The following is a 13,118-nucleotide window of genomic DNA, read 5'->3' as shown; positions in this document are numbered from 1 at the left end:
TGACAGTAACGGCGAGCAGTCCGTCAGTGTCAGCTGCGAGACAATGACTTTCCTATCATCACCATCACTCCTGCCATTAACGATCGAGCCCCTCTTCTCTCTCGAACCCTGGGACGTCCTCCCCACCCACTCACATACTTCACTCTGGCCTCAAATGCGCGCAGGCTGCTCCTGCGCTGGGCCTCAGCCTTTGAATTTGCTATTCTGTTTGCTGGAGAGCTCCATTCCCTTCCAGCATCTCTTTGCTCTTTGCGCAAAAGCCACCTTTTCCAGGACCCACCTCACCCACCCCCGCCCCCCGTCTTCCATTGCATATGTGCATGTACACACACACACACTCACATCCTCCTAGCCCACTTCCCGGCTTTGTCTGTCTCCACAGCAGGCATCACACTAAATATTTGACTTATCATATTTTATCTCTCTCCCATATCATGGAAGCTCCAAGAGCACAGAATTTTTTTTGGCTTTTTTGGTTGACTGCTGTAGTCCCAGCACCTAGAATAACGCCCAATACATAGTAGGTGCTCGATAAATATTTGTTGAATGACGGATTGGCGAACTCCAGCCCAGATAACACAGACTGAGCAAGTCGTCATTGGGCACAGGGAGGAGTGTCTGACAGGCTAAGGAAGGAGCAGAGATTGTAAATTATACCCAGGCTTGGTGGTAGGAGGAGGGTCAGGAGCTGGTGTCTGACCCACCAGGCGCCCCCTACCTCACTCTGCAGGGCGTGAGCTTTCTTGGCCCAGGCCATCTTCAGGTCCTCGGGCAGCGCCGTGAACTCGTGGCACCGTGTCCTGTAGTCGTGGTCGCTGGCTAGGGCCTGGGCCTTCCTGGCGTGGACCAGGTGCACCATGTCCATGGGCAGGTGGTACTGTGCTTGGCTGCCCACTGCTTGCCTCCTGTACTGGAGCTCGCTCTGCAGCTGGCCCACCCGCCGGCAATGCCGGAGCCGGGGGTCGTCGTTGACACTCCGTGCCCCGATCAGCCTCCCTCGCTCCTTCACAAAGTCGTGTCTGTAGAGAAACTGGAAGAGAAGGCCCGTGGGTGAGGGGCTGGCGTACCACCTGCTGAAATCCCACCTGCACGTTCTCACGGCAGTCCCTAGAAAAGTCACCTGTTCTGACACTAGGAAGTGATGATTATAAGAAAAACCACAGTGAGGCCAGCCTGGGAGCATGCTTCCTGCCTGGGGGACCAACAATTAAAACATCCCTCCATCCTTCCTTTCTAATTACAGCCAGGTCCTCAGGACCCAAGCGAGGGCCCCACTCCCCACACTCTGCGCATGTGTCCTGTGGCCAAGAGGAATTCATCAAAAAGGGTTAAAAAGAAATGTATCCATTCGCACTTGGCAAACGGTGAAACCCAAAAGGCAGGACCCATTTATTTGAAGTCCACATCTTCTGTGATTTGTTTGTGGGGAAGAGAAAGTCACCTTCATGTCCCAACACTACGGACGCCATCAACAGAGTGGCTGCACACAGCCAGCGAATCCTAACGCACAGCCGGCGTGTGAAACTGCAGAGAGCCGGGACCAGACGTGTTCGGGCTCAGTACAATTTCCCCGGCGAGTTTTCCCTCTAATTCTGGGTGGAGTCAGAAGGCAGGCAGCTCCCCGGGTCCAGAGGGATGGTGGCCTCGACATCGCAATTAGAAATAAATCGTCATCTCCTTCCTGCCTGAGACCTTTGTCTGAATTTAGCTTCTGATGAACAAAAGCTCGCTTAGCCTCCCTCCGTCAGAGAATCTCATTCGTAACTAATATATTCTGCAGGTGACATCCTGTCTCACATGGCAAGAGATTTGCTTTAATTCAGGAAAATCAGCTGCAGACATGGTTTTACACGAAGTTAACAGAAATTAGGCGAGACGGAAGGTCATATCATTCCACTCACATCACTGGCGATATCTCCAGAGACCCGAGCAGCCTGGAAAGGGAGCGCGTCTATTGTCAGCTTGTAGCCTTGAGCACGGAGATTATGCCAAGACTCCTTGTATTTTGCCTACAATGGAAACACATGTAGATGTTCTTTAAAAAAAAAATTACATGAATCAATGAACAAAGGCTACCCCTTTCATTTTGTAGCACCGTGTCCCGGAATCGATTTCTGACAAGTGAAAGCTTTCTATTTTGCAAAGAAAATCTCATCAGCACACCCGCTGTCGTGGGCTCTGACACGTTATGAACGCAACACGTTTGTGAAAAGGTCTATTTAACATGCGCATCCAAAAGACACGTGTGTGTGTGTGTGTGTGTGTGTGTGTGTATGTGTGTTTTCAAGTTCTTGTGAACGCCAGAAGGGTCACTGTTAGGTCACAGACATACGTGGCTTTGGCGCGCGCTTGAACTTCAGCAACAAGAAAGGCTTACGTCACTCAGGTTGGCCGCATTTGTTTTCGCTCGGGCGAACTCGGGCAGCCCCAGGGTCATTGTGTACTGGTGTCGCACATCCTCCCCAGCTGCTTTATAGAGGCGCTGGGCAAACAGAAAGAAAGGAAAAGCAAGAAAATCGCTGTGCATTTCTGCAGGGCTGGAGGTCCCTCCCTCGCTCGCGGTCGGGAAACACATCTGTAAAAGGCCATTCGCTGTGTCGTGAGTGCACTGTCAGCCTTGGGGAAGAGGTTTCTTTCGATGAAGGCTTTTTGCATGAGTCAAATTGAGTGATATAAAATGTATAATAAGAAACTGCAAGTTGATAGGGTTCAGGACGTGATACCCCCAAACAGGGCACCTTGGCATGCCGAGTATCTCAAGCTGAAGGGATTTGAGAAATGCAGGTGCTACAAGAATGCTCTCTGACTCCCCCGTGAGGCAGTCACCAGACCCTCCAGGGAGGGTGCCGTCCCTACACCTGAGGAAAGAGCATCCTCATCTCCGAAGACGAAGGGACGCAGGACACAAGAGAGGAGCTGAGCAAACAGACCTTGCTGAATGTCCCCCACTTTCCTCCACTTAATGGATACCCTTTGTCCTATCACATTTTCCCACGACTTTTCGCTTTTCATCTAACCCAGTGTCATAACGCTCGGGCTTAACCATGTCTTCAGGTCTTCGTTTCTTTACAAAGGCTCCCCTACCATGTAAAACACGTATTAAATAAACGTTTATGCTTTTCTCTCGTTAATCTGTCTTTTGTCACAGAGCCCTGGACCAGACCATCCGATGGGAAAGAAAAAGATGTTTTTTCCTTCCCTACACGTTGCTCAATAACAGCCCGAGGAAAGAAAAACCATTTAGGAAGTCTATCTCAAGGTTCTTCCCATATTCGACTTTTCCCTCAAGGACTCAGTGTAAAGACAACACGAAGACATGGGAAGTGTAGGAGAAACTCTGTGATGTGTAAGGGAAGTCCCCAAACCTTAGTCTGTGTTCTTTACTAAAACCGCAGATCCTTCCACCCCAGTGCTAGCCTGAGCTCAGGGTCTCAGCCGGTGCAAAAGCATTTATTCACGTGATGAGAAATGGGTCTGTGGTGGCTGAGTTCTTTGAGGCCATAACAGGTTTTGTAAACCCAAAGCATCCAGCTCACCACTCAAACAAGAAAGGTTCAACAGGAATTTAAAACTTAACACTCATTAAAGAAGCCCTTTGGACGTTCTTATCCCAAGTGAGAGTGGGAAACTAACAGTAGAAATAGCCAAATCTCAACCGACTTCTAAAAGAGTCGGGGAGAGAATCTTAAAAACTAAAGATGATGCAAAATTTAATTCTCTGCCAAGTTCACTTTCTATTTCAAGCTTGTCAGGCAGCCACTAAGAAGAAATAGAATTGAAAAGATGGTTTAACGTGAGATTCCTTTCCTTGGCTCCCCCTCCGATAGATGTATTAAAGTGTAAATTGGGTAAACGATGAGTGAGAGGATGACGAGGTGAAATCTGACAAACAACATACACTACTACTGTCCTTGGCTAACCACAAATCCCTCCTATGACAATCATCAGAATGGCGCTATAAAAGTGGTCAGCCAATATTTGTTGAGACAGAACAAATGAATGGCACACCAGCACGTCTCAAATGTTAATGCACAGTCGGTGGGTCTGGGGCGGGGCCTGAGGCTCAGCATTTCTAACAAGCTCCCGGGAGAGGCAGATGCTGCTTGCTGGTCTGTGACTGCACTTGGGGGATGAGACGGCAGACAACCAGATTTCCACCTGGGCCTTCTCTCCTTCTGGAAAATGTTTAAGCTCTGTATAATGGCGTTCTCTTCTCCTAAACCTCCACACCAACACCCAGGCTTTCCACCACCTCCCCAAACCCACACATAGTCACACGTACTTTTAACAATCTAGCAGTTTCTCAAAAGCCCGTTCCAAAGCCATCAGGGGGAGAGTTTACCTCGTTCGTAATCTGGTTGCTGAGTTTTGCTTGAAGGAGGCTGGGGGTGTCTGTCACAGCTGTGTACTTGAATGACTGGGGATGCTGACGGTATTTGCTCTGAATTCACACATAAGAAGGAATAAGAAGACGTGGTAAGATATAGAACCAGCTCTTGAAACACTAGTGATAAAACCTCTTTTTGCAAAGGCTGTAAGTCTGTCAGCTGGAATCTATGCTCTTATGACCTCAGAACTCAATGGGATGGAGGAGCAGAGAGGAGCACAGGACAGACTGACTCGGATGCTTACCAGCAGGAAGGAGAGAGCTAGTCCTTTGCTATGAATGTGAACGTGACTATCGCAATTCAAGTTTTGCTCCCAACCTTTGCTTGTTATACCGTAAATCCAGGGCTCCTAAGCGTTGGGAACGTACCAGAAACGCCTGTACATATGCCTGCACCCACCCGGGAGATCAGGATTCAGTAAATCGGCAGTGGACCCAAGGCTTTGGATCCAATGAGGATTCCGATGCACCTCAAGGTTTAGAAACCACTTGTTTTAGACATTTCATTGGAAAAGGAAAGCACAAAGTTAAATCTAAACTTTGGCCAATTCTGCTGGTGTAAGCAAGCCATAAGCCCATCTAATAATGCACCCAAGCTGGCTACTGACCACCCCTCGCTTCCAGGGCCTTCCATTATGCCCTTCTGTCCTTGATCTACCATGAATGGAAGTCCCAAAGCCCTCTCAAGGGAGAGCAAGATTCCTCAGGATTCAAGGAGCTTAGAATTCTAGACTTCTATATTTCTACCAAGAAACTATGACCCGGCTTAGAGCAACCATTTCATGTACAGCCACCAGAGAAGCACAGAGCTTGGATTAGTCCCAATCCTCACAAAAACTAAAGAAAGGTCATAATAGTATCCCCATTTGGCTGATTAAAATGTTGAGGCTCAGAGAGGTTAGGTGACTGGCTTGAAGTCACACAGCAAATGAGGGCTGGCCTGGAATTTCAGCCTCCATCTGTTGGTCTCCAAAGCCTACCCCATTTACACTGCATCACAGCGCCAATCTCCAAAAGGACACAAGGAAGATACATCTAATGAGTCAGTGAACAGTGAATAATTCTTCTATGTGCACAATGGAACTGACTCGATATCTGCAAAGCTGTCTTAAATGGCATTTGGTCTGAATGGAGAAGCCAGGCAAGAGGTTAGCAGCCAGTCACCCATGTTAATAGTGGGACATGTAACTCACTTTCACAGTAAAAACAAACAGATGGTGCCCAGCCAGCATGGCTCGGTGGCTGAGCATTGACCTATGAACCAGGAGGTCACAGTTCGATTCCCGGTTAGGGCACATGCCCGGGTTGTGGGCTTGGCCGCCATTGTAGGGCATGCAGGAGACAGCCAATCAATGATTCTCTCTCATCATTGATGTCTCTCTCTCTCTCCTCTCTCTCTCTCTCTCTCTCTATCTCTCTCACACCTTTCATCTCTGAATTCAATTTAAACACACACACACACACACACACACACACACACACCTGATGGCTATGCAATAACCTCTGCTGTAGAAATATACTGACAGCCCTCACCCCTCCAGTCCCAGTTACCTCACTGATGAGTTCAGACGCTCTTTTTCTTCCTTCTATCTCTAACGTGCCTGGAATGACACAGGCCACCCCTCGCATGAAGTTCAAGTCCGACCGGTACTCACTCTACAAACAACAACACTGGGAATCAGAAGAGCCAAACTTGCAGAACAAGGGAGCAGAGAGGAGCCAGAGGACCCGGGACAGGAAAGCGTCGTGGCTGGTACTCACAGCCATGCCAGTCTCTCCAGATGTCTAGTACTCAGCCAACACACTTAGTAAATGCTCATTAGGAAAATAGACGCTGGGGCGGATGGTGGTTAGAAAGTCAGTTGTCTCGGGGCAAATGTGGAAATGGTCTGACAGGTCTTCTAAAACAAAACCCAGCGGCAGCGGGTGGCACGAACGAATCACGGGTTAAGAAAGAACTAATGAATGAATCCAGAAGAATGTCGCAAAGGCCTGCCTGAGTCTGCCGAGTAGGGCTCGTGCGGGTACCTCAGTGATGTGGAGTGACACTTTAAAGGGCCCCCAAGTTCACTCCCCTTCAGCCATGGAGGTACCGCTGGGCGCACCGCCTTCAAATCGCTATCACGAGGAGAGGTGAGGCCAGCGAGGGCTGTGCTCAAGTGACAAAGGGCCTGCGAGCTGAGCCTGGCAGCTCCCTGTCCCTACAGCTGTTCTGCGGTTCCTGACAGCTTCTGTCATTCAGTGAACGCCGCACACGGGCATACAATCTGAGCGGACGACAGAGACCCAGATCTAAGTGCTGTGGGCTGGAGCCGTTTTCTTTTCTGACACAGGCCCGTTACTGCAAATCTCACGGCACGGGAGCCTGGCCGGCTAGGAAGGCGGCTGAGGACCAAACGGGCTGCTGAGACATCCTGTATCACCTTGGGAGTGAGGAGATCCCCGAGTGAATAATTTTCCCACCCTCCTGGGCCTGCCTGCTTCAGAAAGCGGAGGCGTGAGCCACGAATGCACTTCCAGGCTCAGTCCCCTTCTCGTGTACAGCCGTGTGACCTTGGCCAAGCTGCCCAACTCCTTCCAGCCTCATATTATTTCTCTGCAAAATGGGACCAAGACTATTAGCACAGGGTCATTTTGAGGTTTAAATGAGGTATTGCACGAAAACGCACGGCTCAGAATTCAGCAGGAATACTAGTACTCCATAAATGGTGGTTGTTATTAGATCTGTGCACTGTGCTTCCTATTAAGAGCTAGGGAGGAACATGGTGGGGGGGGGTGTTTTAAAAGAAACCCCCGGTTTTGGATATCCCTTCTCTGGAGGCTCCCCACTGAGCCAAACGGAGCTGCCAGGTCAGTGCCTTGTGGGCAAATCGGAGAGGAAAGAGCCCTGAGAGAGAGGGGCCAGGTCTCCTTACCTCGCTCTGCAACTTGTGAGCTCTCTTGGCACAGCTGAGCCTCAGGTCCTCCGCCAAGGACGTGTACTGGGGGAGCGGGTGTCTGTAGTCCTGGTCGCTGGCCAGGCTCTGAGCCTTCTTGGCATGCACCAGGGTGACCATGTCCAACGGCAGATGGAACTGTGCCTTTGAGCGTTCAAAGCCTTTCTTGTAATTCACCTAGTGGGGCAGACAGATCAACGGCAGCTATTTCAAAGCCACCATTCGCCTCAGGGGCATCAGCGACGGCCATGCCACTGTCCCAGGGAAGCCTGGGGGAGGTTCTTGGCGGGGCCAGGGTTCCTTGCTTTGGGGACTGGCTTAATACACAGAACGCATCTCCAGGTCCTACGGCTCACCACCCCCAGCTCCTGGAGGTCACTCATTTGGGTGATGAAGACCCATGGCTCCCCGACTTGGGGAAGATATAAAAGTTCAAGTGACCGAGACAAGGTCAATGATGTCCTTGCTCCAGACAGGCTCTTCCCATTTTCCCAAGGCAAGAAGATGCATGCCTACCTGAACCCTCCCACCGTAGTTTCTTCCCTTCACCTTCTCAAGTTCAGGTTCTAGACACCAGGGAGTTTCCTCTCAAGCTAGCTTATGAAGAGCTTCTTCAAAACATCAGGTGCCCTCCCAGGAAATCTGGGAGCCAGGCACAGTGGGTGGACACCTGGAAAGCTAGTTCGGAGGGGTAGGTATTCCCAAGAGCCCAACACCCATCCCGGGAGAGAGAGGGAGGGGCCTGTTGGCGACCACAAGCTCCACTGAGTCCTGGGAGGAGCTGTCTGCAGGTCTGTGAAGCGCACTCCAGGCTTCTTGGGAGTTAGATGCATAATCGCCACCTCTTAGCTGCAGCCACTCCTGCCTAACCCCCCAGTCCCACCCTCTCGAATCCTCCCCTCACCCCTACCATAAAGCCAAGGACAATTCATGTCCAATCCCATACTCTTAGGTCAGCACCCCAGGACAGAACGGGGAAAACAACGTTAGAAATGGGGACACTGAGGCAGAGAACACGGTAAGTTGTGGAAAGAGTGTAAGATGCGGAGCTGGCTCCACCTCCTGGCTCTGCCCCTTTCCAGCTGATCTCAGGCAAGGGGCTGAGCCACAGAGTCTAGGTCTCCTTATCAGTACACCCAGGATGAATACACAGATGACGTTCCAAGAGAAAGTGTGATGGTGAAATGAGACATTGCATGTCAAAGTGTTTGGTCCTCCGTAACATGTGGTCACATATCAAATTTCATCACTACTATTAGCTAAGTCCCACACATATGTGCAAGGGAACAGGGAACACACATGTGCCAGCATCCAGAGGGTGAAGTCAAGGGTTGTAATCTGAGATGCCTCCAGGAGCCAGACAGGCAGCAAAAAGGAGTGAAGGAGGAAGTGGGGGGCGAGGGGGCGGGGCTGCGTGACCAGGAGGGCACAGGTCCCTCTAAATGCAGCTCTCCGTAATCAACGGCACCTGTAGCTTTGCAGACTCCAGATCCGCCTTCTGGCCAGAAGCCTAAAACTTTTATGTCAAAGTTTCCGTTTTTAAAGGCTTGCAAAGAATTCACTGTAGACCAAACAAAACACTTCTGCAATCCAAACCCAGACTTCAGGTCCCTTTTAGAGGCCACTGGGCAAAAATCATAGAACTCCCAGCCTGGAAGGAGTAAGCGGTCAGCTAGCCCAACCTCTCACTTGACGGAGAAAAAAGCTGAAACCCAGAGGGGCCAAGGGACCTGATCATGCCACAGAGACAGTCAGGACTGAGCCAGTCCCCCGCAACCAGAGGATGATCGACATTAGCCAGCGGCGCATGGTGGGGGGTGGGGGCGGGGGTGGCTGTGTTGCATTTGTCTCCCACTCACTTCACTCTGCAGCGAGCTGGCGTACACTGAATGCGCAAGGCTGATATCGTCTTCCAAGCTCCGGGAGCCGAGCATCTGCCCTTTCATTTTCTCAAATGCCTCTTTGTATTTGTACTAAAGGGAAAGAGAACAGGAGAGAGTAACAGCTCGGGGACAAGGGACACGGAATGGAAGAGGTGGGCATTGGGCGAAAATGTTTTGTTCTTTTGACAGTGACTGGGTGAGTTAAAAGAAACTCGTGGGAGTCGTCAAAGGGCCTGTTCTTTCATATGCAAGACTCTCAATGACTAAAGGGCTGGGATGTGACATGGCAGGACGAGGGAGCGCTCGGGCGGCCCACACTGGAAGAAGGTGGGTGCATTGTTAGCAGTCTCTGCACAGGGACCTGCTTTAGGCAAACGCTGGGCGGAGGGTGCATTTCATCTGCCCAGGGTCCGTGTTTACAAAGCATCTGGCTTTGTACCCCAGCAAGGGCATGTTTTGTTGTAAGGTGCGTTCTTTCTCATTGGTCGCTATCTGATTGCCCTACCACAGTCAGTTGGGAGAGGAGAGGCTATTATCCACAGGCAGGCAGGGGGCAGGGGCAGAAGGGATACACATCGGTTAGTATTAAACGTCGTCACGGTAATGGAGATGGATGCTCACATCGCTGATGATTTCACCGGAGGCCTTCGCCGCCTGGAATGGGATGGCATCCAATCTCAGTTTATAGCCGCCGTCTCGAAGTTTGCTCCAGGATTCCTTATACCGTGTCTGTTGGGAAGACGTGCGCAAGGAAAGACCGCTGTGTGGCCTGCTGGCTTCCCAAACTCCCGTTACCAAAATGGGAATCTGGTTTGTCACGGGTTTTTCTCCCAGTTGGGAGTCAGAGATCACTGGGGTTTAGCGCAAATCACCAAAGAGCTGGCTCCTGGCTCCTGCCCACCCATGGGGGAGGGGAGGCCGTGGGTGAGGGACGGGGGTTAAAAAGCAAGAGCTTTGGAGGCAAACAGACCCAGATTTCTGTGAGCAGCAAGTCAACTGCAAGAAGGAGGCATGAGGCTGTACGTGCATGGCTCTTTACGTAGGATACAGAGAACTCGGCTGTCTCTGTCAAGCAACAGGTAGGGGGGCTGACAGAGACTATGGAGGTGAAGGCCCCCAAGTCTCTCCTTGCCACAGCTGCTGGGTATACTCACCTGTATTCCGATGCCCATCTACCAGTCCCACAGTACAAATGCCCTTTGCACTAAGGCATTTCTCTTGGTCTCTTCCTTGTAAATGACATTGACTCTCCTGCAGGACCAGCTACCTAATTCGCAGGGCCCAGTGCCAATGGGAATGTGGGGCCCCTTGTTCAAAAAGATCACACATTCCAAGACAGTGACAGGGCATCACACCAAGCGGGGCCCTTCTGAGCACAGGATGCTGTGTGTCTGCGCAGGTCCTCCGAGGCCCCACAATGAACACCTGTACCCCTCCACCAGCCTCACCTCGCTGATATTCATGGCATTCAGCTTGGCCAGCAGGACTTCGGGGAGGTCGGCTGTCTGCGTGTAATGATGCTTTATGTTTTCTCCTTGTTCCTTGTATAACCTCTGTGGGCGGAGAGAGGTTTCGCATTAAACCCAGAAGCCTCCCCCACGCAGCCATCAGCCAAGTGAAACTCCAAGAGACGAGGATGAGGCAGCTGCCACCTTCCCACAGAGGCAGGACCACGGGCGCCCTGCCTCCGTCTCGATTTCACAGCCAGCGCAGTGACACGCGCTTCATTCCCTCCCGCGTTCTACATCCCCGCTCAGAACATGACAGGCTGAAACTGCGCCCTGGGTTAAGGCTCCACTGGAAGCACACTGCTGAGACGGGTGTCAAATGACAAATGAGGTCCGGTTAACGTCCGTAATTTTGTTATTAACTATAAGCTAAGAGAGGGCATCAAAACTCAGGAGGCATGAGAGACGATGGCTCGCCCACAAGTGAGGTTTTCCCTGGATTTACATCAATCCTCATCCCTCTCCCATTGCAAGGATTCTTGTGCTCAAAACTGCCTCCTGCGCTAGCTGGTTTGGCTCAGTGGATAGAGCGTCGGCCTGTGGATTGAAGGGTCTCGGGTTCAATTCTGGTCAAGGGCACATGCCCGGGTTGCAGGTTCAATCCCCAGGAGGAAGCATGCAGGAGGCAGCTGATCAATGATTCTCTCTCATCATGGATGTTTCTATCTCTCTCTCCCTCTCCCTTCCTCTTGGAAATCAATATAAATATATAATTTTTAAAAACTGTCTCCTGGGTGGGTCTAGGGCACTATTCACCCAGAATTCTGATTTGGGCTTTGGGATATTCTAGTAGTGAGCAGGGACACATGGCGCTGGCAACAGCCACCAGAGAAAGTTTCTAAACTGCGATTTTTTTCCACCCCAAATCGTATCCGATGTATCCAAGTTTCTGTGCATCACAGCACTGCCCCCTAGAGTTGGTTAGGGTAAGGAAGAAGCAGGTATCATTTTCCTTCGTACAAAAAAGTTCGTGTTTCTCAGAATCCAATTTGATTCTGATGGCTGATTATCAAGATAGGATACATTCCTAAGCCTGAACGTTTGTAAATCACCCCAGAACATATTCGGACGGGTGCTCGGGCCATTTCAGAATGCCTGTCGAATAAGGCACAACCAGAATAACTGGCCCAATTGGGAAACGGGAGAATTCTGAAACCCCTCCCCGCAAGGTTGACAGGTTTTCCTCGTAGCAAGTTGAATGGTTTGAAGATATTTAACAGGCATGTGTGCCCTGCACAGAGATCTGTGGATCTCTCTCAGTAGAATCAGCCAGACCGGGCTGACTCGTGTCCTCAAGTGACTTTTTATAGCACCTCATCTTTCAGTGAACCCTGAGCTGAGAGGACAAAAGGCCAGATCTTGGTTGACATTAAACTGAGAAGATGGGACGTGGCTTGACAGTTTAGTCCAAGGTACATACATGAAATCCAAATCATTTCCAAAGCCTTCGGGAAATTCCAAGAGGAAGAATTCCTGTCCGTGGGCCCCTAGGAGCCCTGAGCCTGGCTTCAGTGTTCTAATTACTGAGAATTTCACCCAAAAGTTCCAATTCTGGAAACAATGCTTTTAAACAAAAGGAGCTGGGGGAAGGCCCCACCACAGACAAATCTTCACGACATGCAAATAGGAAAAAGTGAGCCTGGGGCTGTGGGGTGGCGGAGCCCCAGTTGGCATCCTGAGAGCGTTAGCAGCCCCCAACCCCACATCCTAATGAGGCAGCACCCCGCTAAGGTGAGCCTCAGCAAAGGACAAGACGCTCCTTCATCCCTAGAGCAACAGAAGGAGCAAGCCAAGAACCCCTCGGCTTCAATCGCAGGGTTGAAAGAAGCGCCCACTCTCAGAGTCATAATGTATATACATTATCGCTTACATCCACTGCTTGGGTGTAACTAATTCTGGCCTGGACCATCTCCGGAGTGTCTTTAATACTGGTAAACTTCAAAGCATCTGGATGCTGACGGTACTTCTTCTGTTGAGCAGAAAAAGATCAAAGCTGTGAATTTTGTGCTGCTCTTTCATGCCATTTGAAAGAGAAAATCATAGGTTGCTTGAGATTAGAGTGAATTTGTGAACATAATTATTATTCGGCTTCCTCCATCTTTATATCCTCGGTGACTTCAGGTTAATATTTGTTTCCATTTAAGAATAACCTCGTGTCAATTAACATTAAAGTATATCTACCTGGTGCAAAGAAAACATCTCAAAATTAGGTTGTACCAGTAAAATACGGTGGGAGACACACTTAGGAAAGGATGTCTTTTTTATAGGCTTCAAATACGGTCTCACAGTTGTTTACATAGCTTAGTTTGAGTCTCTGAGGCAAGAAAGAACATTCATAGTTACATTTATCAACTGAAGCTGTCTAATTTTCTTTCCACGAAAGGACTTGGCAGAGATTATCACA

General features: G+C 50.1%; 1 protein-coding gene across 6 annotated transcripts in view; it reads right to left on the bottom strand.

Annotated features, from left to right (window-relative positions):
* The window catches only part of NRAP (nebulin related anchoring protein), a 66,755-nt gene that overhangs the window by 16,212 nt on the left and 37,425 nt on the right, over positions 1 to 13,118 (bottom strand). For all 6 annotated transcript variants that reach the window (XR_013961661.1, XM_080688528.1, XM_080688530.1 and 3 more), the window contains 10 exons: positions 12,585 to 12,683; positions 10,655 to 10,759; positions 9,828 to 9,935; positions 9,183 to 9,296; positions 7,303 to 7,500; positions 5,939 to 6,043; positions 4,343 to 4,441; positions 2,378 to 2,482; positions 1,902 to 2,009; positions 719 to 1,030 (listed from right to left, as the gene is read on the bottom strand). Coding sequence is in view for 5 of the 6 variants with exons in the window: in XM_080688528.1 (XP_080544654.1) it covers positions 719 to 1,030; positions 1,902 to 2,009; positions 2,378 to 2,482; positions 4,343 to 4,441; positions 5,939 to 6,043; positions 7,303 to 7,500; positions 9,183 to 9,296; positions 9,828 to 9,935; positions 10,655 to 10,759; positions 12,585 to 12,683 (1,353 nt within the window). In the remaining variant the exon portion in view is untranslated. The remainder of the gene's footprint in view (positions 1 to 718; positions 1,031 to 1,901; positions 2,010 to 2,377; positions 2,483 to 4,342; positions 4,442 to 5,938; positions 6,044 to 7,302; positions 7,501 to 9,182; positions 9,297 to 9,827; positions 9,936 to 10,654; positions 10,760 to 12,584; positions 12,684 to 13,118) is intronic.

This window comes from Plecotus auritus, assembly GCF_963455305.1.
Source record: "Plecotus auritus genome assembly, chromosome: 9".
NCBI classification, from domain to species: domain Eukaryota; kingdom Metazoa; phylum Chordata; class Mammalia; order Chiroptera; family Vespertilionidae; genus Plecotus; species Plecotus auritus.
The sequence above is the reverse complement of the archived record's forward strand: the minus strand, read 5'-3'. Positions and strand labels throughout refer to the sequence as shown.